Source organism: Canis lupus, chromosome 15 (assembly GCF_003254725.2).
Source record: "Canis lupus dingo isolate Sandy chromosome 15, ASM325472v2, whole genome shotgun sequence".
Taxonomy (NCBI): domain Eukaryota; kingdom Metazoa; phylum Chordata; class Mammalia; order Carnivora; family Canidae; genus Canis; species Canis lupus.
Window position 1 is genome coordinate 13,443,855 of NC_064257.1, and position 25,654 is coordinate 13,469,508.

The 25,654-nt window shown below is 57.0% G+C and overlaps 1 protein-coding gene across 9 annotated transcripts; it reads left to right on the forward strand.

The window, feature by feature from the left end:
* Window positions 1-9,203: 9,203 nt before the first annotated feature.
* TAL1 (TAL bHLH transcription factor 1, erythroid differentiation factor) lies at window positions 9,204-24,177 on the forward strand. 9 transcript variants are annotated; one of them, XM_025420174.3, is made up of 6 exons: window positions 9,204-9,416; window positions 11,759-11,914; window positions 12,466-13,254; window positions 15,185-15,619; window positions 16,795-16,889; window positions 20,693-24,177. In XM_025420174.3, the coding sequence occupies exons 4-6, from the start codon at window positions 15,186-15,188 to the stop codon at window positions 21,145-21,147; spliced, it is 984 nt and encodes a 327-aa protein (XP_025275959.3). In that variant the 5' UTR covers window positions 9,204-9,416; window positions 11,759-11,914; window positions 12,466-13,254; window position 15,185; the 3' UTR covers window positions 21,148-24,177. The 9 variants fall into 9 exon arrangements, with proteins under 9 accessions (XP_025275959.3, XP_025275963.3, XP_025275964.3 ...); XM_025420178.3 differs by having other exon boundaries at window positions 12,496-13,254; XM_025420179.3 differs by having other exon boundaries at window positions 12,549-13,254.
* Window positions 24,178-25,654: the final 1,477 nt, after the last annotated feature.

Sequence of the window (25,654 nt, forward strand, 5' to 3'; positions counted from 1 at the left end):
GGTTCCTGCGGGGAGGTGTCCCTCTCCCTCGATTTCTTTCTCCAGTCCTGTTACTCTTCTTCCTTCAACATACGACTGTGGTGCTGCTATTCTGTCTCTGTGATATGCTGGGGCAATGACACGTCAGACCTGGTCCCTGTCTCTGAGGGGCTCCTTGGGGTACACAATCCCCCTGGCCTATGTGGTTGGCACCGTGTTGGAGGGATGCTGAAGGGACCCAGGAGGAAAAGCTGGAGGTGGGAAATTCTCTCCTGGAAGTCCCAGGACAGCCTTGGGACAGTCCTCAGCTCCCTCCATCTGCCTAGAGGAGATCTACTTGTGGTCACCTGCCCCCCACCCTCCTGCGTCCCTGTGCAGCTGGGCTCCAGTGCACAGTCCTGGGGAGCAAGACCATGGTGGGACTCAACTGGGAGAAGCAAAGTACCCAGACTTGTGCTGCCAAAGGCCTCAAATCATGTATATGATTCCATTTGGCTCCTTTCCATTCTCCTGAGCCTCATAGGCACAAGCCTCCACTCCTGGCAGGTGGCCCAGATGGGCTCTGAGTCCTCTCACATCCCCTGCAGCCCCCACAGGGCCCAGAATCACTGTTCTTTTTGTGATAAGCAGGGGCCATGCCCACTGTACGGATGAGGAAACTGAGTTCCAGAGAGGGTGGATGACTGCTCTCCCACCACAGCTTCTAGTTATAGAACGAGGAGGAGGCCCCATGTCTTAACCTAGCGCCGAGCATACTATCCAAGGGGATTATGTCCTACATGTCTCTGTCATCCCGGCACCGACGGTGTTGTCTGGCACAGACGAGACACTCAGCAAATGTGGAATGAAGGAATGAGTGAAGCTGGGTGGGCATGCATTGTGGAGAGACCTGGCCCACCATTCTTGCCTCATCGACCAAAAAGCTCTTTCATGAAACTTGAATGACAGTCACAGTGAGCTTCTCACTGTCCCCATAGGTACCTGTCCCTTCCCACCTCTGGGCCTTTGCACTTGCTATTGCACTTCCCCACATCCGCCCCGGGTACTCACAGTCCAAGAGAGATGACACCAGTTTTGTAAAGTCTAGTCTGACCCTTTCCAAGGAGAATAGCCACCACACACACACACACACACACACAGCATTTTGCATACTCCTCTCTAGCAGAGCCTGTATGTACGAAGCTGCACTGTGACCTTTGGCTTCTGTGTCTCTCTCAGCATCTTAGGCCTCAACACAGGGTATTGTCGGTATGGAGCAGAGCCTCAGAGTAAAAATTATAGCTTCTATTTATTAAACTGTGCTCGGCTCTGTGCGAAGCATTTTACGTATGTCTCACAGTGTTTCCAGCAACCCTGAGAGCCACATGTTACATTTACCCCCACTTTAGAGATGAGGAAACAGAGACGGGGAAAAGCATCGTCACTTGCTCAGGGCCACCAACTACTAAGTAGTTGAGGAGGACCTTGAGCCCCGCGTTCTCATCCGGCCATCAGGCTGTCCTGTGAGTGGGCTCGGGGCTGGACACACAGACTCCGGGCCACGCAGGGCCATGCAGGAGAGACGGCCTCCTGCCATAGCTTTCCCCCACGACTCACTTGTGTGACAGAGCCTGGTAGACTTCTGTGCGTCCCTAATGGCGTCTCTAAAAGATGCCCCCTTCCCTCCACCCCCTCTCCCTCTTCCCCCTGCTGCTGCCCCATCGCCCCATCGGGCTGGCACTCCAGCTCTGACTCCGTCAGGCCTGACTTGCCAGGAGGAGACAGTTTCTACGGGTACCTGTGGGGTGTGGAGTTCTCACCGGGAGCCTGAGCGGAAAGCCCGAAAGAGGAAGGAGGCCAAGATGAGAGCCAGATTAAAGACAGAGACAGAAAGAAGAGCAGACCCAGAGAGCGAGAGCTTGAGATAGAGACGGCAGGGTGAAAGAGATGATAAGAGATAAACAGGAGAGAGATCCTGTGGTCCCCTTGCCCCATCCCTATTAGGGACGGGGAAACAGGGTCAGAGGAAGTGACCCTACTTCCTGGCAGATGTGTCTGTCACTTTTGCAAACACCATCAATCCAGTTCCTCTCCTGTCCTCAGATGTCTCCTGCTGCTCTTGCGCCTGGCCCTACTTGGGTGGGGGGAGCTGTCAGGGAGGACCCTGGGGCAAGTAACTGAGGACCGGGAGTGGGGGGGTGGGAATCAGTGCAGAATCGAGCAGGGATGGCATCCTGGACAGGGTAAGACTGAAGCCAGGCCCCCAAAAATGTTTGTGATCAACTTTACTGGGGCATGGTTCATATACAATAAAATGCAGCCATTTGAAGCTTATGGATTTTTGACTTTCGACACATATATGTTCGTATCAGCAGCACCACGAATCAAGAAATAGAGTATTTTCATTCCCCAGAGGGTTCTCTCATGCCTCTCTGCTGTCATCTCTCCTCTGCCACCACCCCTGATCTGAACACTGTCCTATAGATTAGCTCGGGCTTTCCTAGGGTTCTCTGTAAATGGAATCATACACAAGTATACTCTTGTGCCCGTCCTCCTTCACTGAGCAGAATGGTATTTTGTTTTGTTTTGTTTTGTTTTTGAGCAGAATGTTTTTCAGATTATTTCATATTCTTGCGTGTATGGGTACTTGGGTTCCTTTTTATTGCTGAATAGTATTCTATTGCATGAATGTACCTCGATTGGTTTCTCCAGTCACTTGTGGATGGGCATTTGGATTGCTTCTGGTTTTCAGCTGTTATGAATAAAAGCTTCTATGAATATTGTGTCCTAGAGTTCCCGGGGAAATATGTTTTTTGATTCTCCCAAGTAAGTATATGGCTATAAATTGCATACTTATAAGGAACTGCCAAAGAGTTCTTCAAGGTGGTTGAGCCATGTTTGCCTTTTCCTTCAACGTATGAGAATTCCACTTGCTCCACACTCTCATCATTACTTGCTATTGTTGGTCTTTTTTTTTTTTTTTTTTTTTAAGATTTTACTTATTTGAGAGAAAAAGCACACACATGAGAGAGAGCAGTGGGGAGGAGCAGAGGAAGAGAGAGAGAGGATATCTCTCTCTCTTTTTTTAAAGATTTTATTCATGAGAGACACAGAGAGAGAGGCAGAGACATAGGCATGGGGAGAAGCAGGCTCCCTGCAAGGAGCCTGATTCAGGCCCTGATCCCAGGACCCCAGGATCATGACCTGAGCCCAAGGCAGATGCTCAACCACTGAGCCATCCAGGTTGCCCTAGAGAGAAGATCTCAAGTAGACTTCACACAGAGTGTGGAGCCCGTCATGGGGCTCGATCTCACAACCCTGAGATCATGACCTGAAGTGAAATCAAGAGTCAGACACTTAACCTACTGAGCTACCTGGGTAGCCCTACTATCTTTTAAGTTTTAACCATTTTGGTTGGTGTGTCATGGGTATCTCATTGCAGTGTTAGTTGACATTTCCCTAATGTAAATTTGGACATCTTTGCATGAGATTTTTGGCTATTTGTTTTTATTTTTTACAGTCACAAGGGCTTTAAACTGGGACATATCACAGTGCTCTCCAGTGTGCATGAGTTTGAAGTAGTTCTCTCAAGGTAGCAACTACGTCATCACAGCTAGCAGGAATGAAAAGGACATGTGGGCGCTGACCAGCTGAGCGACCTTGGGTGAACTGAACCTGTTTCCTTATCCCCAAAGTTGGGGTCACGCTAGCAGCCTGGTGGGGTTATTGTAGAGGACATGGCAAAGGAGAGGCAGAAGCAGGGATGGTGCAGGTAAGCACAGCAGGTGCTCAGGACACAGAGGGTCTCTCCCCCAAGTATTTACCTGACCCAAGGGCCAGGGCCTCAGTGACCACCAGCAGCTATTTGCTAGCCATAGGGCTGGGGATGGCACACGTGCTCTGTCCTTTTCTGATAACTCTAGGAGCAAAACCACTGGTGGCACAGCTGTCTGGGCAAGTCTGCTTGTGAGGTCAGAGTGAAGGCGCTGGACATTCCATCGTTTGGGGAGCAGCTTTGTCTTCTGATTGTTCTGGTAAGAAGTGTGGGTCAGGGAAAGGGACATAGCTTCAAAGTAGGAAGCGCAGTGCTTTCTTTTTTTAAAAAATTTATTTATTTATTTATTTATTTATTTATTTATTTATTTATTTATTTATTTATTTATGATAGACAGAGGGGGGCGGGGCAGAGACACAGGCAGAGGGAGAAGCAGGCTCCACGCAGGGAGCCTGATGGGGGACTGGATCCCGAGACCCCAGGGTCACGCCCTGGGCCAAGGCGGTGCTAAACTGCTGAGCCACCCAGGGATCCCAGCGCAGTGCTTTCTTAACACATTCAATTATTTTATGGTGGCCTTTCCTGCCGATGACAGCTGTAAACCAGAGCCTGGTTCTTAGAGTTCGGGAAACATCAGAATCACCTGGATGTCGTGTTGAAAGGCAGACTTCTGGGTCTCGCTCCCAGGGTTTCTGATGTATCAGGCCTGTGGTAGGGCCTGGGAATTTGCTTTTGTAACAAGTTCCCAGGTGATGCTGATGGTCACTCCAAGCGTGGAATTAGAGTGACCCCCTTTCTGTCCCTGAGAGCTGTGACTCCGGCGCTGGGGATTGGCAGCACAGAGATGACTCCCCACTTTTCAGCTTGGAATTCTGTCTCTGGCCTGCTCGTTGGCAGGGTGAGGGTTCTTTCCGAGCCAGGGATGGAGACCAAACTGGAGACAATGGTCACAGGGAAGTGGAAGGGGAAACCATGACACCTCTTCAAGTTGGAGGGTTTTTTTAAATTTAATTTTTAAAAAAGATTTTTATTTATTTACTCATAAAGAGTAATTTATGAGTAAATAAATACAGAGAGAGGCAGAGACACAGGCAGAGGGAGAAGCAGGCTCCCTATGGGTGGGTGGGGGGGGAGCTGGATGTGGGACTGGATCCCAGGATCCCGGGATCAGGCTCTGAGCTGAAGGCAGACGCCCAACCACTGAGGCACCCAGGGGCCCCAAGTTGGAGTTTTAACCACTAAAAAGAATCCTGTGACGAGGACACTGTGATGCATAGACAATGACTGCCTCCCTTCTACCCACGAGGAAAGTGAAACACAGAGATTGAGCCATTTTCCTGGAGACACACAACGGACAAGTGGGGCAGCAGGGAGGGAACTCAGGCTGCCCTGGACGCAGCATCGCCCCAAGCCCGAGGGCCTGGGCCCGTCCTGCCTCCGGCGCTTACGCTTACAGCCGGGCGTTCTCCGCAAGGTTCCAGCCCCCCGTGCCCCAGCTGGCTACCTGTACCTACAAAGCGGGGGAACGGTAGCCCCTCCCTCACGGGTTGTTGCAAGAATTCACTGAATTAGTAGCTATGAGGTGCTTCGGACCCTACCTGGTCCACTGGGCCCCCACAGAAACGTACTGAAAGGAAGGCCCCGGGATCGAGCCCCGCGTGTCCCCGCGGAGGAGGCGCCGGGACGCAGGCGGGGCAGGTCGGCGCGCGCCCGGGACCGCGGGGCTGCTCTCCCCGGCTGCCCCCCGCGGCCCCGCGCTCGGGGCTTCCTGCGGCCCAGGCCCGGCCGCCGCGGAGGAGGGGCGGCATTTCCTGGCGGGGCGGCGGCCACGTCACCCGCTCCGGACGCCGGGCCGCGCTGCCCCCGGCACCAGATGCTATTTCGGGCGGCGCCCCGCTCCGTGCGCAGTTTCCGTTTTTCCACCGACCGTCGGAAACAGGGCAGGGGGGAGGGCGGAGACGTCACGAGCCCCGCTCCAGGCTGGGGGTGGGGACAGGTCCCGGACGGCGGCCAGGCCGTCACAGTCCGGAGCCTTGCGCCCCGGGGGATGCTGAGCGCCCCCTCCCCAACCTGCGCCGCGCCCGGGCCGCCCTGTGCCTCGGGCCCCACGGGCGTCCCTTCAGCCTGCTGGGGGCACCCTGCGCCCTAAGAGCACCCCACAGCCTGCAGGTGCCTCAGGCACCTCGACTCAGGGAATTCAAAACCAAATGCAGATCCCTCCCCAGGCCCCTTGGCCCCCAGGACCCCGTCTCCAGGAACGACGGCACCATCCATCCCGGCAGAGGAGAGACCCCAACCCGGAGGGTCCCTGGATTTCTCATTCTCCTGCATCCCCCGAACCATATTCTTCCAAACCCAGTTTTGTAGCCCAAATACGTGAGGGTTTCATCTGCCTGAGTCCACCCTCGGACTGGACCGGTGTGTGGTGTCAGAACCAGTCTCCTTCCCACCCCAGAGCACTCCTCCTCCACCTTGCAGCCAAAGAGCTTCCCAGAAATGCAAATCTGACCCTATATGGGACCTATGCCCACCCTTAAACCAAATAAACAAACGATTTCCCCTCCCCCAAATCCTTGCAATTGACCACAGGCTTGCTCCAACCATGCTGGACTCCCTTCTGTCCCTTGCATGACATCTAAGCCCTTCTGCTTCAGCCCTCGTCCCACACTGAAGGCTCTCATCGCTCACTCTTCTCCCTGCCCTCAGACCCCACTCTTCGATCTCAGCCCAGGCACCATTCCCTTGCTCCCTGGTGAGAATGGCCGGCACCTATTGGCAGGAGGAGCCCAGCACGGTGAGCTGACTTGCCCGAGCGTGGCGGCACCAGGCCTGGAACTCAGAATTACAGGACTCCCTGACTCCCCAGCCTTCGGTGAACTGATGCTGCCAGGCGAAGGCCATGGGGACCAGAGGAGGGAGAGAGGAAAGCCAACCCCATTGCAGGGAGGCTTCAGGGAGGAAGTGGCCAAAAGGTTAAGGCTTGAGAAATGATGTGAGAAGAGGAGGCCAGTAAGGCAGAGAAGGAGCTGCGGCAGCTGGGGCACAAGGGAGGGTTCCATCTGATAATAGAGAGTGAGGCAGGGCTGGAGCCATGGGGCTGAACAGACCCCAGAAGCCCCTCCTCGGGGTCCCTGCCCAAGGCGGGTGTGGCTGGGCCAAGGGACACCTTGTGGCAAGTCCAAGAATTAAACATTTTTTTTTTTTTTGCAGAACATGGATGGCCCTTCTCCCACGAAATTCTGTAGATTATCCGTATCCACAGGGCACCCTGGCTTCTACCAGAGAGCAGAAGGGAACAGAAGGAACAGCCCGCACTGAATTAGCTGTATCTTCACACACAGTCATCCCGATGGCAAGGAGGGGCCAGTACCCAGACTGTGACCCACTCTGGGCTCAGTCCTTGACTGGGGCAGATAGGGGCTTTTCCTTAGTTCTCGGGGCTCCAAACCAGAGCTGCTGGAAGGACCAAGCACCTGCTATGGTGGGTAGACTTGTGGACTGGGGACTGGATACTTGAGTTTGGGTCTCAGCCTTTCCTGGGGTCCCTGTGAGCTTTGGCCAAGTCACATCTCTCTGTGCCTTAATTTCCTTCTCTATAACAATAACCAGAATTCCCATGTGCGTGCATATGATGTCGTCCTTCTGGGCTGACTGAGGTTCCAGAGATTATTGTTCTCACTACAGCCTTAAAAAAAATTATTTATTTTAGAGAGTGAGAGCACGAGCGAGAGGGGCAGAGGGAGAGGGACTCTCAAACAGACTCCACTGTGAGCGCAGAGCCTGACATGGGGGCTCGGATCTCACAACCCTGACATCACAACGTGAGCTGACATCAAGAGTCCCTCACTCACCAGACTATGCCTCGCTGGCCCCTCACCACGGGCGTTCAAAGATCATTTTATTTAATCCTCACAACAAATATGTGAGGTAGGTATTATCTCCCCATTTTACAGACAAGGAAATGGAGATTCAGGGCCAGGTGACTTGCAAGATTTGAGTCTGTGCTGTTTCCACTCCACAGTAAGAGAATGAAAGCAGGTCCCCTCCATAGGCTGAGCCCCAGTCGCTCACATTCCTCACTGAACCCAGATTTCTACCCCATAGTAAGATCGTGGTCCCTGCAATGAGTTGAGGCCAGATCTGTCCTCCCCTGGGCTCTAGTGGCCCTTCTTCTTCAACTGGGCTCCAGAGAGGATTCTGATGCCAAATTTGGTTGCTTTATTTATTTATTTATTTATTTATTTATTTATTTTTTATATTTTTAAAAATTTTATTTATTTATGAGAGACACACACACAAAGAGGCAGAGGCAGAGGCAGAGGGAGAAGCAGGCTCCCTGCAGGGAGCCTGATGGGGACTCAATTCCGGACCCCGGGGGATCATGCCCAGAGCTGAAGGCAGATGCACAACTACTGAGCCACCCAGGCGTCCCCTAAAATTTGCTTCTGACCCAGGCTCCCCGCTCACTCGATCCGTCACATAGGCAAAGTTTCTCCACGTCTCTGTGCCACAGTTTCCTCATCGCTCCGTGGGGGGTAGGAGTAGCACCAGCCTCCTAGGATTGGTTAGGAGAACGAAAGGAATTGGTATTTGCACAGTGCTTCCAATGGTGTTTCTGTAGCAGGATTAAAATGTTTCGGACACAATGGGGGTTGGGACGTTCCCCGGCTCCGGGCTCGGCCTGGAACTCCGCAGAAGGGACACTTAAACCGCTCCACTGACACCAGTTGTCCCTCCACGGGGCCCGGAGGCGAGCTCCGTCCGTGACCCTGGAGGCCAGCGCGCCCCGTTTCAGAGCGGAGGAGAGCCGGGCTGAAGGGCGGGGGTGCAGGGGCGCGGCCGGGGAGCTCTGCGGCGAGGCGCTGCCCGTCGGAGCGCGGGCGGCTAGGACGCGGGAGAAAGAAGGAATGCCGGGAGGGGCAGGGACGGAGTTCTGGGATGAGCGTCGCCGCAGGAAGGTGTCTGGGAGGCCGCGGGACTGAGGTCGCGGGGTGCCCGGGTTCCCGGGGCGCTCGGGGTCCCACGGGGCCGGGCTCGCCGCGCCCCGGCCCGCGCGCCCCCTCTCTCCGCGGCGCGCCCCGGAGCCGCTCCCGGCGCCGCGCAGCCAGCCCCCCGCTCCCTCCGGTGAAATTGCCAAATTAAAATGAATCATTTGGCCCATAATGGCCGAGGCGCTTATCGGGGGCGAGCGGCCCCGCGGCTGCGCCTTATCTCGGCGGCGCACGCGGCCCCGGCGCGCCTCGGCCCATGCTAACGAGGCCGGGAGCGGGAGCGGGATTAGCGCGCGGCGCCCGCGGACCCGGGGCGGGGGCGGGGGCGGGGCGGGGGGCTCGGCTCCCAGGACCCGGCCGCAGCGAGGCCACGCGCGGCCCCCGTGGCGGCGAAACGTGAGCATTCCGGCCCTTTGCGGGGGGAAGGCGGCCCGCGGGCTCCGCAGCCTCCGCAGCCTCCGCAGCCTCCGCAGCCGTGGCGCCCGCCCCCCTCCGGGGAGGCCTTCCCCCCTTCGCCCTCCGGCCCTTCGATGGGGGGCACTTTGCGCGGACGCCCTCCGCTCGCCGCCGCCCCTCCCGCCTCGGAGACTCTCTTCCTTCCTTCCCCTTTTTCCTTACGCAATATACAGAAATGCGCGAGGCGGTGGTTGGTGTTCATTTCTTCCCGGTGGTTGTGTGCATGCGGTGGGATTGTGAGTGCGTGTGCGAGCCGGCGGCCCCGACCCCTCCCGAGGCGGCCCTCCAGGCCGGTGGTGTGCCCGCGTGGGACGGTGTCCGCGCCCTCTGCGCCGCGGGCCTGGGCTCTTGGGGCCCCTCCGTGCGCATCGCCGCGCACGCCTGTGCCTGTTGGCCTCCTCGACGGGGGTCTGGCTCCGCGCGTGGGGCTGTGCGGCCTTTGCGCCTGCGTTTGGGTGGCCTGGCTGTCGTGCCGGGCGCGCGGGATGCCGACCGCGGTGGACGCGAGTCCGGGGGCGGCCGCCGCCGCCGTGTCGCGCGGGGCATCGTGCGGGCCCGGCCGTGAGCGCCCCGCGCCCCGCGCCCCGCGCCCCGCTCCCCGCTCCCCGCGCGCGGGGCTGCGCCGCGGGTGGTCCTGCCCGCGCGGGGCCGAGCGCCCGCGGCCTGCGTCCTCTGGAAGCGCATTTGCACATCGCCGGGGGGTGGAGGGGGGGCGAGCGGGAGCTGGGGCCGCGAGGTGAGGAGGCGGCGAGGGGGCGGGGAGAGGGATTTCACATTTTATTCCAAATTATGATGTATTCGGAAGCCGGTGCCGGCTCGGCTGGGCAGTCGGAGCCCGCCCGGCGGCCGCCCTGTCCGCAGGCCGCTCGGGGCCCCGGCGCCTGAGGCTCGGCCGGCGGGAGGCGGGCTCTTCCCGGCTGGGAGCGGAGCAGCGCTCGCCGGGCCGCGCCTCGGCCCTCGGCCGCTCCCGGGCTTCGTCCGTCTCTGGTCAGTTTCGCGGGTACCTGCGCGGGGTCTGCGGGGAGAGGCCGGGGGAGGAAATCGCGCCTCGGGTGGGGGCCCTGCGGCGGTGTCCAGAGAACGCTCTTCCGTCCCCTCCCCGGGAGAGCGACATTGCGGGGGGACGGGCGTCCGTCCATCGGCGGCCGGGGCCGGGCTTTGTGCAGCGATGGGGTCGGTGCTGCCCTCGCTGCGGGGGAAAAGGGGATTTTGTTTTGCCAGTTATTGTGGCTACTGATGTCACCCTCGCCATCATCACCAGCAGCACCACCATCATTCTATTTAATTAAAGTTATCGTTGAGAAGCGGAGCGGCTTGTCCCTTTGAGCTTCGTTGAAACGATAACAAAGCAGCGCGGTCCCCCCCACCCACCCCGGCTCTGTGTTTTTGTTTTTTGTTTTTTTTTTGTTTTTTTTTTTTTAAGTTGCTGGGTTTGGGGTAGGGAGAGAAAATGGAGAGAGGGACGGGCACGGAGACCGTGTCATAATGCAAAAATGAACCGGGACCTGAGACGCGGGAACGGGTGGATTCGCCCTTCTTCCTACCCCTCCCCCCACCTGGATTAGAAGAGGAGAAAGAAAATCTCCCGCATTGGACTGAAACCGCAGGGAAGAATTATTCCTATATTTCCACCAAAGCCGGGGCTTCTAAAGGGAGTCCTTTGGAATTAACCTAGGATTTCGATGTGGAATCCTAAACTGGACAATTTAGGCAAAACGAATTAAACAAAACCCCTTTTTTTGGGGGGGGGGAAGCAACCTAAATCTCACTACGCTACACACTGGGAAGCAGTATTGGATTTTTACCCTCCCTCCCTTTGCCTTGTTTATTGCTGCAAGGAATTATTAGAATTCTCCCCTAATGAACACTGAAAAATTGAAAATCATTGTGTGGGGATGGTGGAAAGGAAGGCAGGGGCTTGCTTGCTTTCTTTTATTAGTAGGAAGCAAAGAGGGGACCTACATAGATCATGTATCTCCCCCCACCCCATTCTTTTCGATCCCTGCTGTTGACTCCATTCCTGTGGGAAAGTACCCTTTGGAATTGGGTTCTGGTTTCGCTTTGGGCAAAAGGTGGGCAAGGAGAGAACGGGGCCTCGGAGGTTCTTCCCACAGATCAGGGTCTGGAAACCACATTCCCCTTTTCCAACACACATTTCCCCACCCGCTCACGCTAGGCCTTGTGGCCATGGCTGTCCCCCAACCCGGGTTCCCAAGCCAACCGCATAGACACGTCAGTGCTTAGAAAACAAACCCAGCCGGCAACGCTGAACCAGACGTCCCGTCAGAGGGCCCGAAATTGTTCGGGCAGCCTGTGCTGAGCTCGTTGTTGTTGTTGTTGGAGTAAATAGTTATTTCTGATTGGTCAGGTGTAGGGTTCTTTTTTAAGGGGGTTTGGGGGGAGGCCTCTAACACCTGCAGGGTGGGGGCAGAAAGCCCTCCGCAGTTCCCTGGGCTGGTTGGCGAGGACAGGAGGTAATTCCCAGCCATTGACCCCCATTTCTCTCTCTCCCTCCCTCTCGCCCTCCCTCTTTCTCTCCACCCCCATCTTTCCTGGAAACTGGCTTTGGGCGCGGCAGACTGCCCAGGACCACACCGTGGCCTAGCTGCTGGTCTGTCAGCGAGAGAGGGGGAAAGCAGAGACCCCCGTCCACAACTTGGACCTGGTCTCCCGCCCCTCTCCGGCGGAGTGGAGATCCTATTCAGAGGGGCCGGTCTCTCTAAATATGCCCCAGGTGAGTTTTGGGGGAATAGTATTGGTGGAAACAGTGTCCTGGAGGACCTTGGGTTCCGGCCTGGGGTGGAGGAGGTGTAGGACAGAGGATTGGGTGAGGGGAGGACAAACCCAGAGCTGGGAATCTGGGATCCGTGCCCCTGTGGCTTCTAGCAGGGCCCTTTACCTTTTCGATCTCGGGTTAAAACACGTAGGTAGCTGGACCTAGTCCCCCAGGCCGCTCCCATCAGTCCTGGTTCCATGGGTGTTTCACAAGCCTCCTAACTTTGGGGCGGCTATATCCGGGTGGTGCAGGCTGTGTGTGCCCGGGCCGCCGGCAGGAAGAAGGCCCGGCCATCCTGGCTAGCACAGTCCCAACTCCGGTGGGCCCTGGCCGGGGCCTCCGGCCTAGGGTGGGGCTGTGCTGCAACAGCCTCCACTCCCGTAGTGGCAGGGAGGGTGGCTCTCTTCATGGGTGATTTTGGTTCTCGTGCATGCTTGGGGCTCCCCCAGGGGGTCGTTCGGGTGTGGGTGCATTATGAAGGATAGGGAGCTAGCTAGCTCTTACCCTAGGTACCCGCGGAGGCTGTTTTCCTATGACAGATTTTCCCTGCCGGGAATGGGGAGCTGCCCCGGACCCTGTGCCTGCCCCCTAGGAGCTCCTGGGATCCTTGTCTTGCTCAGACACAAACGGAAGTGTTGCGGCCATCTGGCAACAGGGGATGAGGATCCGGTGTTGGGGGCTGCGAGCTGGTTCTGGGCCGCACAAAGAGGAGTTGTAATGGTCAAATAGTCTAGTGTGATTCTGTTCAAGAGCTTCTTCCCCCTCTTTCATCTTCCCCCAAATAAAAACAAATGAACAAACAAAAATCACTCGGGCTTTCTTTCCAGTAATCTTAGCCCAAGCCAGGTGATGGGGTTTAGTCCCCTACAACCAAAGGTGCTTACGAGTCCTCTGTTGGCTTTTTCTGGAGCACGGCCCCCTCGCCTGGGTGATCCTGGTTGCTGAACAGCCCGCCGGGTTTTCCTAAGGTCCGGGGATGGGCGGGGAGAGGTTGGCCACAGACCCTGGGGACCAATCAAAGGTTTCTCACAGGGAGCCTCAGAGATATAGATATTTATAGGCGGCTGGGGAGGGCATTTGGGGCCAGGGTCAACTCATCTGGAATATGTGCTCCTCTTGCCCCTCGGGGATCTACGCCTCCATGAAGCCTCGGAATTAATCAGAGGGTATAAATGTGTCATAAGGAGAGCTTGAACTCAGTCTGGTGATCGCAGTGTGCACCGTTTGTTTGTTCTTGGTTAGAAGCTGGGGCTGCAGCACGTGTCACTGGGCACACAACCGTGTGTGGGGACAGTAAGGTAGGGAACCAGCACATTGGGGCTTGTATATTTTGCCACAGGATGGTGTGTTACTGGTGCAGCTCGCTGCTGCAGGGGAGCCGGGGAGGATTGGCCTGGTATACCTCGGCTGCGTTTCTAGTGGCCGGTGGCTTGGCAGTCCCATTCCGTGGATACGGATCTATTGTTTCCGCCATAATCGTAAACTCCCTTCCAGTGAAGCCTTGTAGACCCACTGTCTTGGCGGCTCACGTACACCAGGTCTTGGGGAATTCGGTCGTTTCCTGGTGAGCCCACGTTGCTGGCAGACCCAGGGCAATCCAAATGGCCATTCTCCATCACCTTGTGTGTCTGGTGGCAATTTTGCTGAGCCCCCAAAGAGGCTTCAGAAGGTCAGATCTCTCTCCTGGGGTGGGAGGACATTTCCCAGGCCAGCCCAGGTCCAGGGCCGTGCAGTGGCGGAATGGCTGCCCGTGAGCAATTAGATGGACTCTGCTTGGGGCTGAATTGGATTTTTGTGTATTTTCTGCTACGAAATATCCCAATCATCTAATTCTGAGAGGAGAAGCCTTATTTTGAACATCTGGTGAAGCCTGTCGAGTTGATAGGCTTCGTGTGTGTGTGTGTGTGTGTGTGTGTGTGTGTGTGTGCTTTATTAAAATAACTCACAAGCACCCTCAAACTCCAGGCTCCAGACCAGTCTCATGGTTTTTTGGTTCTTTTGGGGCCTCTGGCTCCACTGACATCTTAGCAGGATGATGGAAGCCCCCCCCCCAACCTCACCCCCAGTGAGTGTTAGTGGGGATTAGAGCCTCTACGGGTCACCCTGGTGTATGATTGTGGAGAGAAGGAGTATCCCCAGCCCCAGGGATATCCATGGGAGAGTGTATACAGGAGAATAGTGCAGACAGAGTGAGATCACAGTTCTGGTCCCACTCTGTGGCTCTGTGGCAGATAGGTTCATGTGACCTTGGGCAAGGCAGTCCCCTCGCTGGCTCAGTCTTCTTGCCAATAATAATGTTTACTTGAGCATTTGCACCGTGCTTTTAGGTGCATCAATGAAGTATTGCTTGCTCCCATTTCTCAGAAGATCATGCAGGCAGGAGAGGGGGATGGAAGAGTTCAAGGGCCTTCATGATACCTCTTCCTGCTGGTGGGTGGGAGCCTCGACCCCGGTGGCCTCAGGAGGCCTCCAAATGCCTGGGCTCCATACCCACTCAGCCAAGCCTCCCTTCCAGACGCCATCTCACTTCTGAGTCCAGCTGAGCATAAGGGGGTGCTATGTGCGGTTGGGGAGGACTTAGTGCTAGGATCATCCTCCCTTCCTGGTGTCTCATCTCTGGTCTAGGTGGGTGTAAATGGCCCCTGGGGTTCCCAGCAGCTGCACAGAATACACGTGGATTTGCTCAGTGCGGACAGGCAGCCCCTGCAGGGGTGTGGGAAGGGAGAGCGGCAGTCCCCGCCCTCTGGGGCGCAGGGGACCCCAGGCCTCCTAGCCTCCCTTCCCCGGGTTCCCTACTTGTTGAGAAGCCAGAGAGGTTGGAAAACACCCCACCTCCGCGCCACAGTTTCCCCGCCAAAACCTAAAGGGGGGCGGGAAGAACAGGGTCAGGGGGTTTGTTCCCTCCTCTTCCCCTGCAGCGGGAGCAGGGGGACGGGATGATCTTTCTTTCTCGCCTCTTTCTACATTTCCTTCCTCCTTTTCCCCCTTCTGTTTTCTCTCGCTGGCTCTATTCCTCTTCTTCCAATGTCTCTGCCGTCGTTCTCCGTGCCCCCAGGCCCTGGGTCTCGCAGGCACCCCTGCGCTGTCCCAGCCGGGCCGCCTGTCCACGTGGCGCCAAGCGCGCCTCTTCCACGTCTCGGGGCGCGAATCCCGCTGGGCCCCCGGCGCACCGCTCTGGGCGGGCGGCTGTCGGAGCGGGCGTCCGCTTGTCTGTCTGTCTGCCCGCAGGATGACGGAGCGGCCGCCGGGCGAGGCGGCCCGCAGTGACCCCCCGCCGGAGGGACGGGACGCGGCCGAGGCCCGCATGGCCCCCCCGCACCTGGTCCTGCTCAACGGCGTCGCCAAGGAGACGAGCCGCGCGGCCCCCGCGGAGCCCCCGGTCATCGAGCTGGGCGCGCGCGGAGGCCCGGGGGGCGGCCCTGCCGGCGGGGGCGGCGCCGCGCGGGACGGGAAGGGCCGCGAGGCGGCGGCGGCCGAAGCGCGCCATCGGGTGCCCACCACCGAGCTGTGCCGGCCCCCGGGGCCCGCGCCCGCCTCGGCCCCCGCGGAGCTGCCCGGCGACGGCCGCATGGTGCAGCTGAGCCCGCCCGCGCTCGCGGCCCCCGCCGCCCCCGGCCGCGCGCTGCTCTACAGCCTCGGCCAGCCGCTGGCCTCGCTCGGCAGGTCAGGCCCGGGGGACGACGGGGGGGGGGGGGGCGCAGGAGGAGGGGGCGTTGCGAGCCCCGGGGCGGGTGTGCGTGTGCGCGGGGGCTCCGTGGGGCGGGCGCGCGAGCCAGTGTGCGAACCCGGAGGGTCCGCCCTGGGGAGCGCGGGCCGGGCTGCGTGTTGGGGCGTGTGTGTGCTGGGGTGGGGTGTGGACCCAAGGGAGTCGCCTGAGTGGGAGTCCCAGGTGAGAATGTGTCTGAATGCGCTCGCTGCTCTGAAATCCTTCTGGAAGCCGCAGCCCTCAGCGGACAGGTGAGAGGAAGGGATCTGAGGGTGGTTGCAGACGGCGCCCTCCCCGCCCTCCCCGAACTGCTGGCCCGGGTGGGGCGGTGGGGCGGGGATCCCTCCTCCCCTCTGGGGCCCCTCTGCCCCTGGCCCGGGCTGTGGTCTCCGGGCCGGGGCCTGCGCTCCCCTCCCAGTTTAGGTGTCCATTTCCCTGCTGGGGCCACTGAGATGGTGGGGAGATAGGGGTAGATTTAGGGTGGAGACCGGAAGGTGAGGCAAGGGTTGACAACGGGGGCAGCTAGTGGGAGACCCCGAGGAGGAAGAAGCTATGGAGAGCCCAGGGAGGGCAGTGAGGGGCATGTGAGCAGTGGTGAGGCCAGGTTTACTCTCTGTTGTCTGTCCACGGGCCCCATGGGGCGGGATGCAGGTGGGGTGATCTCTGGGGGGGGGGGGGCGCAGTGTGTCCTGTGAAGTGCTAGGGCTGCAGGTTGTTAGGTGTGAAGGCCACAGCTGCCTGTGTGAGTACCTGTGCAGGAGGGGAGGTGCCTGTGGATTGTGTGCTTGTGTCTGGGAAGGGGAGTACGTCTGCCTGGGGAGCATGTGTGTTCGTTTTTGGGTTTGCTCTGTGTGTTCACTTCTGATTGTGAAGGGTGGGGAGCGGTGTGTGGGCATGGGGCCCCTTCTCCCCTCGCTTGCCTCCCCAAGGGGAGAGAGTGGGAGCACTCTGTGACTGTGTGTGGCTGTCTGTGTGGGATGCTCCTTCTATCCCGGACTCAGGTGTGAAGGGAGCAGGGTGGCCCTTGTGTTTCCCCGGGGTGGGGCGGGCGCCCAGAGCACGCGGGATCGCTGAGGAGCCCGCCGCCCTCCACCTGCGTGTGAGCTTGTGCTCTGCTTACTCCCTTCCACAGTGGGTTCTTTGGGGAGCCAGATGCCTTCCCTATGTTCGCCACCAGCAACCGAGTGAAGAGGAGGCCCTCCCCTTATGAGATGGAGATTACAGACGGTGAGTCTCCCCGCCTCTTCCTTTGTGCTCACCCCTCCTGTTGGTCCGAGAGCCCCAGCAGGGGCCGGATCTTCAGGGACTACTCCCTAGGCGGCTCACATAGTTGGGGGTGGGGCTACCTGGGAATCCGAGTCTGCTGGAGTCCTTGCCCTGCAACTGCCCCGGGACCAGGCCAAGTCATGGGTGGGGCTGGGGGCCATCCTCACCATCCTGGGAAGAGGGAACATGGCAGTGAGGACACAGGGTGGCATTTAGCGCAAACCTCTGGGGTCAGCTGGCGTCCGTCCGCGCTCTAGTCCCCATTCGTACACTGTGCAAGAATCCCAGGGGAGGGCAGCACACATGGTGCTCCCTGCCTCTGAGCACCGAGCCTCAGGGATTTCTTGTACCTCCTCCCAAGGCCTTTTTTGGAGTCTGCTCCCTGCCTGGAATTGCACCGTCAAGGTCCGTGTCCCAGGTCCCTTTTTTGTGGGACCCTCTTGGCCCCTGTTCCATACCCAGGGCTGAGACCTGGCATTTCCTTCCTGACATCATAGATCCTACCCTGCCGTCCTCCCCTGCGTCCCCCAGAAGGCCCTCGCCAATACTCCTGTGAACTACCTGAGTAGTCTTGGGCGCTAAACTTGGGGAAGGAGTTGGATGGATGGGAAATTAGGAGTATCCTGTCCCTCTTCCCAGGGTTGACCTGATGTAGGAGATGGGACCCAACACCAGGGGGCAGGAGAGCAGGCTCTTCAGAGCCGGGGACCAGGAGCCCAACCCTGGAGCTGCCAGTAGGCTGCCTGGGGCTCCTGTAGGAAGGCCACCTGAGGCCTTGAGGCCAGACTGGGATTTAATCAAGGGGTCAGTAGGAGGGACGTGTACTGAGCTGGAGCTTCTGGAGAGGAGTCCTCTGTAGTGTTCTGGAGGGGAGGGGGCTTGGAGTCTGGACAAGGAACAGACCTCATAAGCCCTGAGCAGCCTGGGGCATGAGCTGTCGGTCCAAGAGGGAAGGGTGATGAGGTGTCAGTACTGCTGGAACTTTGGGGCTGATCCTGCTCCGAAGTTCTCCAGGGCAGAGGCCTTTTGCACAGAGGGCAGAAGCAATGAGAATCAGGCACAAAGGAGAGGAAGCAGGAGAAGGGGCCAGGGGGGTGAGGGTTTGGGGGGGAGTGCAGAAGTATAGGGAAGCCATTACTCATAAATGTCTGGATGCTGAGTAGGTGCAGAGAGGCAGGGCCGCAGAGGGATGGACAGGCTAGGGAAGAGGAAGGTGCAGAGCGGCGGATGGTTCTCTGGGAAGGTGCCAGAGAGGAACAGACAAAAACAGAGGTGAAGAGGAGGGTATGTGTTGTGTGGTATGCAGAGTACGTATGTCCATGGAGGTTTGAAACCAGAGATTTCACCAAAGAGTCCGAAGAAATGGAACTTGGTGTGGATTCCTGCTGCTGAACTTTTCTGGTTCTTATTTTCCTCATTTGTAAAGGGGGGAACCTCACAGGTTGCTGAGAGTCCAATGGGATAAAGTGTTTTTAGGGCTTGGCTGGGGATAGGTTCTGCTAACTGTAACTGGGACAGCAGTTGTAAGGCCCCCTCCCCACCCAGGAGCTCCCTCAGCGTCCTCCTGGGCAGGGACAGTCCTCCTTATGTCACAGCTGAGGGACACCCCTCTGTCTGGCGTGGAGACCAGAGAACATGGAGTTATTTCCTCTGCAGCAGCCCAGGATAGGACCGCCAGCAGGTGTGCTGTGTTTTTCCCAGCCTGGGTCTGGTCTTTGGCAAAGAGTCAGCTGGGCTGGGCCCTATGGGGGCTTGGAGAGCCAGCTTTCAGAGGCACGGGGGGCCAGGGGTGAGTGATCCTCTCAGGGATCTCAGGTGTGTGTGTATATGTGTGTGCATGCGTGTATACGTGTACAGGTGCAAGTAAGAGAGAGAAAGAGGATCAAGCAAGAAGCTCTGGCACAGATGAGCCATCCTGGCCTCAGTCTCCTTAGCGGGGGGTCCGAGGTGCAGCCTTGAGCCCTCCTCACCTCTTCTCCCCTGTCCTAGTTTCTCCTTTCTGAGGTCTGGTTCTCGGGGTTGGGGTTATCGAAGAGGGAAAACAAATATCCCAGGACTGGGAGTTCCTTCAGGACACAGAGCTTCCTGGTGGCTTTCGGGAGCCCAGCCCCCACTGAGGTGTGGGGAGGGGAGCAGCCACCTCAGCCCAGGAACTTGGGAGCACTAGCAGGGCCCTCTTCTGTTTTCTCTGGCTTTGGGAATCCCAGGTCAGGCTTGGACATTGTGCGGGGCTTTGAACACCATAGTGCTCAGTTTGTGCATGCTGGTGTCTGCCGCTGCCCCACCCCACAAGTCTTAGCATATGAATATAGTCTAAATATTGGCCAAGTCCGGAGATTGCACGTAGACATGGAGAGCCCGAGGCAGCCCTCAGACACCTGCTTAGAGCCTCCGGCTGTGCCTCTGCATGGCCCCTGTCTCCGCTTCTCTCCTGGGGAGAGAGCCACAGGGTAGGTCCTTTTCTCTCTTGCCGCTGCTCTGTATTCCGTTCCCTCCACCTGCCAGCATGATCAGCCTCTTCTGTGTTTTCTATCACCCTTAGAAAACAGTCCCCACCCTTACTGCAGAGACCTGTGGGGTCTGGAGCCAGCCTACTCTGATCACACCCATGCTAATTAGTATGTTGGCTTCAGCCATTTTCCAGCTCAGGGCCTTTGCACATACTGTTCCCTCTTCCCTTCCTGGCTGGCTGTTCACCAGCCTTAAGGTCTTACCTTATAGCTTTCACCTTCTCCAGTGTGCCATCCCCAGCCACCTGAGCTAAATGTGGTGGCTTCTCCCCCATCTGTTATTACATTCAGCCTCCTGTTCATTTTTATTTGTTTGCTACTTGTTCACCCGTCATCACCATTAAAATGTATGCTCCGTGAGGGCAGGGGCCCTGTCTTTAGTGCCTGGCACAGTGCCTGGTGATTAGTAAAAAACTGATGGATGCGTGATAATAGCTGACGTGTATTGGATGTTTAATCTCAGGCAGGTATTGGCTTAAGGACTTTACCTGGGTTAGTCATTAGATCCATGTGACAGTCTTGTATTTTAGTTACTAGTATTATCTCCAATTTACATGACGAAGCTGAAGCACAGAGAGTTTAAGTAACGTGCCGGAAGTCACTATCTAGTGAGTTATACTCAGGAATTCAATCCAGAAAGTCTGGCTCCAGAGTTTGTCTTTCTCACTAGTGCTGTATGGCTTTTGGCACAAGTGAATGAATGAACGAATGACCTATGGTCCCGGTCTTCAAATGTCTTGCAGCCCCACGAGGGAGACGAGCATTAGACACATACAGTAATGATCAAAAGTGATGGAGGGGCCCCTGGGTGGCTCAGTCGGTTAAGCATCCGACTGTTGGTTTCAGCTCCGGTCGTGATCTCACGGTGGTGAGACGGAGGTTGGGCTCCACGCTCAGCACGGAGTCTGTAAGAAAGACACTCTCTCCTTCGCCCTCTGCGCACACTCTCTTCCCCCGTCCCGCACACACTCTGTCTCTCTCTTAAATAGATAAATCTTTTTTTTGAAAAAAGGTGATTGGAGATCCAGGGGTTGGAGGGCCTGGTAGTTGGTGAGGTTGGTCCGGTAGGGTCGAGGGGAATCCTCAGAGGAACGGGGGTTCAAAGGCTGAGTAGGAGTTGTCTAAGTAAAAGGCAAGAAGGCCTTCTAGGTTTCCCAAGCCTCCCTGTGGGTGGTTTCTCTTCTTCCCCATGGGAGAAGGTGCCTTGGGGGACCTCCATCTCATTTTTCTGAACTCCCGTCCTCCTACCTCCAGGTCCCCACACCAAAGTAGTGCGGCGCATTTTCACCAACAGCCGAGAAAGGTGGCGGCAGCAGAACGTGAACGGGGCCTTTGCCGAGCTCCGCAAGCTGATCCCCACGCATCCCCCGGACAAGAAGCTCAGCAAGAATGAGATCCTCCGCTTGGCCATGAAGTACATCAACTTCCTGGCCAAGCTGCTCAATGACCAGGAGGAGGAGGGTACCCAGCGGGCCAAGCCTGGCAAGGACCCCGTGGTGGGGGCTGGCGGAGGGGGCGGTGGGGGAGGGGGCGGTGCGCCGCCCGACGACCTCCTGCAGGACGTGCTGTCCCCCAACTCCAGCTGTGGCAGCTCGCTGGACGGGGCGGCCAGCCCGGACAGCTACACAGAAGAGCCGGCGCCCAAGCACACGGCGCGCAGCCTGCACCCTGCCATGCTGCCAGCCGCTGATGGAGCGGGTCCTCGGTGATGGGGCCGGAGCCACTCAGGACCAGCCAGGAGGGCACCCTCAGGCCGCTGGGACTGTGGGCTTCGGGGCAGGTCGGGTGAGGATGGGGCAGCTCTGAAGCCCAGCGGTGGACTTGATGAGCTTTCCTTGATGTCTGAACTTTGCGAAGCCCTAACTGGCCCTGGGGTGGCTTTCCTGTTTCCTGCCTCAGTGGGAAAACAGAAAAATGGAGCAAAGTGGTAGGTACTTTTTATGAAGACGGCACGGTCTTCCCCTTCCCCCCAAACCCTAAGACTTCTCAAGTAAGTAAGGAGCTCGACTGGCGGGGCTTTCAGCTTGGAGCTTGGGGGCCCTGTCTTTGCTGAGACCTGGGGTTGTCAGCTCTCACTTGGGGCATCCAGCAGCCTCTGCCTTGCCTTCAGCCCCTCCCAAGCTGGCTGGTGTGGCTAGTGTGGCCACTCTGTCCAAATACGTAGGTACCCAGTAGCCGCCCAGTTCTAGGTGAGCCCCATCTTCGCCCAGGCCCATGTTGGGTCACCTAGCTTGCCAGCTGCTGCAGAGTCACAAGCCTCGAGGTGCCTTCTACAGGGCTTGGTGGAAGAAGATGGCCAGTGGACAGCCTGCTCTCGACTAGCTGGGCCAGAGGGTCAGAAACCCAGTAGCCCTTACTACTCGCCCCGGGGATCAAAGCTCTGCTTTCTCCCCACTGAGACTTGCCTTCCCAATCCTTGTGGGGACTGAGTGTAGCCGGGAGCCTGCCCTGTCAGGCATCATCATGTGAAGGCAGAGAGAGGGAAAATGATGAGAATGAAATTGAGCAAGAGCTGTTTGGGGCTGTGGGTTCAAATCCTGACGGTGTCTCAGACCTTCCTGCCTGTATTCTCAGCTCCCCATCACTGTTCACGCGGTGAGCAAATGCCAGTGTGCAGCTGGGTGTGTGCTGGCGCCGGGAGTGGATGTGCAGCCCCGTCTGCGTGTCCTCCTCTCCTGCTCCACGGGGTCTGTTTGGTGAGGGTCTGGTCTGATCCCAGCCTTGCGCAAACCCTGTCCTACGAAATCCTGGCATTTGGGGTTTTTGCTTGACTTCGGTTACTGGTGGGATCTTTAGATCTTGATATGACCCAGACTCCAGCCCCACTTCTAGGGTGTGGGAAAACCCGTCAGAGACCAGGCCCTGGCTGAGACCTAGACAAATGCACATTCACTTAGCAGAATCTTCGACACCCCTCAATTATACAGCTTTCAGCCATCTAGGGTGTGTATGGGAGGCTGGCTTACTGCAATAGGAGTGCCCCCCTCCAAAAGTTGTACATGAAATTTTTGTAAATCAAACCCTTATCCTTCATCTTTTAAAGAAATACTACCGCAAGTCCTTTTGTAAAGTGAAGAATTTTTTTGTAGAGTGGACCACTGCCCCTTGTTGATCTCTTGTGTCAATCCAGATGGTGGGACATGGTTTCCTTAAGGCCAAGCCTGCCTGTGACGTGTGTTCCAAGCCCATGAGACAGACTCCACACAAGTCCTGTATACCCGTACCCTCAAGTCACCGCAGCCACCTCTCACGAGGCTTCGTCTTTGAGGCTAGAGGGAAAACAGTCCCTATGCAGAGAGGGCATGAGGCCAGCTCCCTCCCCACCCTCTTAAGTTGTGGGGTCCAGTTTATGAATAGGGGAGCAACATGGTAATCTTTGGAGCACTCAGACTCCCTGTCCATTTCAGACCCCCAACATCATATCTTGATGAAATTAGGGCTGGTTTCTTTGCAATACTTGGAAGCTCCTGTGAGGAATCCCATCTGTCTAAAGATGGAGCACCTGTCCCGGGTCCTAAGGCTGCGTTTGCTTCCTGGTGGATTAATTTGACTTGGGAGTGAAAAGTGGCCACAGTATGGATGGATGGAGAGGTGCTGGGAGATGGATCACACATTCTACCGGGAACTCAAGCTTCTGGCTTCCTCTTTTCTCAGACATGCAGAATCACGTGGATAAGTTACCTTCTCAATGTCAGTTTTTCAGAAATACCCTGGCTTGGCCTGTCTCCTAGGGCAGTGGTATAGACCAAGTGGAATCATGAAAGCAGAAGCATTTTGAGATCAGAAAGAACTCTTTTGCCCTCAGGATCATTCCTGCAGTGGGGCTTCCCATCCTGAGTCCAGGGCCTGGGCAGTGGGCCAGTCTGCCTGACTGCGCAGCATTTGGGTAATTTAGGTTCCAAACCTCTTTTGCTTGAGTTTTCCTGATTGTCCTCATTTCTCCAGATTGACCTCATTTGTGTCTCCTTCCAAGGGAAGGCACAGGAATGAGAATGGAAAAAGATATGGGCAAAATGTGTAAGACATTACAGCTTCCCCAAATGGGCCCGGGTCGGGATGGGCAAAGCCTCATGTCTTTATAAGACCTACAGAAGATCCAAAATTTGAATTTTCATTTGCACCCACCTCCCCACCCCTCCCAGCACACCCTTCTTCTTCCTCCGCCTCATCACCTATGAAGAAATGGCAACATTCTGAGAATAATATCTGTGCTAGAGGAAAGGATGTAAAGGGGGAAAAAAGCGAGGAGAACAGAGATGATTGTGAGGACTGGAGGGATTCCCATCTTTTCGGGAAAATTCATATGCTTTTATCGGTGGTGGCAAACGACAAGATGGTACAACCTTTATCCTTTTCTGAGAACAGAACAAAGGGCCCAGCATCTGTAGTCAGCCGACAGCTATCTCGGCCTTTGGGGGTGGTCTGGTCGTACTTGTGATTTCGATGGTACGTGGCCCCCCGCCGAAGGCTCGCCCATGCCCGTGTACATAGCGCATCGTTCCTATGGGCGGGCCCAGCACTTTCCTTCATTGTTGTACTGTATGTGATGCGTTGCATTGGTCTCTGCATTTTTCTGCAGAAGAGGAGTAAGCGCTCCAGGTACCTCGACCTTTGTACAGCCCGGAGGCCAACACTGTGGGCGTGACTCTTTAGCGACACAACGCTTGTGGTGATGATGTGTGTGTATATATATATAAGGATATATTGGGAAGATTTCTAAATAAAAGTTTTACAGAGGGGTCTGGACTCTGTCCTTGCATCTTGCATGGCCACGCCTGGAAGTTGGGATTGTGAAAGGAAGGGCCTGGCAAGAGTCTGTCTCTCCTGAAATGGAGGGGTCTCCAGGACTCAGCTGTCCTCTCAGGATGGGATCCTGCCCCATACCTTGAGGCTCCCCCCCCCCCCCCCCCCCCCCCCGCTCAGGGTTCCATTCTTTTCCCTCTGCCCGGCCTCACAGAAGGGGACTCTTCTGAGCATTTTGCACCCACAGTTTGGGCTCAGGGCCATCCCACAGACGGTCCCCTCTGTGTCGGGTTCAGCTCCCACGGCCGGCCGGCCGGCCGGGGTGGTTGCTTTTATCATAGGTTCAGGACAGATCAAGTTACTCCCAGCAGAGGAGGATCCCAGGTGTCCCAGTGACTCAAAGGGAGGCTGCACACTTAGGTGTGTGGCTCTTCAGGGTTGGGGGTGGTGCAGGTCTCACACAGGGCTCTGGGACAGGCTGAGGCTTTGGGGGTAGTGGTCAGTGAATGGAGGCTTAGGAATGGGAATGCCAGTACAGCCAAGGGCTCTGGGTTCTGGGGTGGCGGCAGCGGGCGGGGGGTTGTGGGGTGGTTGGTGCTCTGCATATGCACTGTTGGAACTCCAGGGACCTCAGTAGGTCAGCATTTCCAATGGAGTGCCAGTCCTTTCATCCATTCAACAACATTTTTGAGTCCCTACAATGGGCCAGGTATTATTCTAGGTACTAGAGATCCAACAGTGGAGAAAACCAACATCCCTGTTCTTGTGTTGCTTGAATTCTAGCAGGGAGACCATAAACACACGGACACACATGAGCATAGAAGATATGTTGATTATGGCATTGGTATAGTAAGGATACAGCACATTAGAGGGTGATTAGTATTAGGGAAAAAAGATGTGCCCAGAAGGGAACTCAAGGGGGGCCCATGGATAACCCTGGTTCCTCTGGGGTCAGCCTTGCTCATCTTGCCAGGCTTTGATCTTGGCTGCCTCTGTCCTAGGAAGCTTCCAGCCATAGCTAGGCTGCCCAGAGCTTGGCAGAGCTTGGGAATCCTGCTCTGGCCTATAGGGATGCTCCCGGGCTTTTGGAAGCCTCCCGAGTGTGCTTCTCCCCGGCCCAGGACAAGGAGGCCCTTGGGCAGATAGGGTGCTGAGACCTAGTCCCCCGGGAGGGTGGAGAGGGTGGAGAGGGTGGGGAGGGAGAGAGATTGTGCACAGGACAGTAACATTTCAGAGGCTACAGTAAGAGGGGTTTCCGGGTTGAGGAAGTGGTTAGCCAAGCCCAACGCAGCGGTCACTGATGGCTCAGACCACATCGGCATCAGGGGAGGAGAAGAATGGGAAGGGAGGGGCACCCGTTTCCAGAAGGACGCTTCCCAGGAGCAGGCAAGGCAGTCCACCTGTGGAGAGGTCGGGACGACCTGACCCTGTGGCCAACAGGCAGAGGCTGTGAGGCAGCCCAGGGGGGCCAGG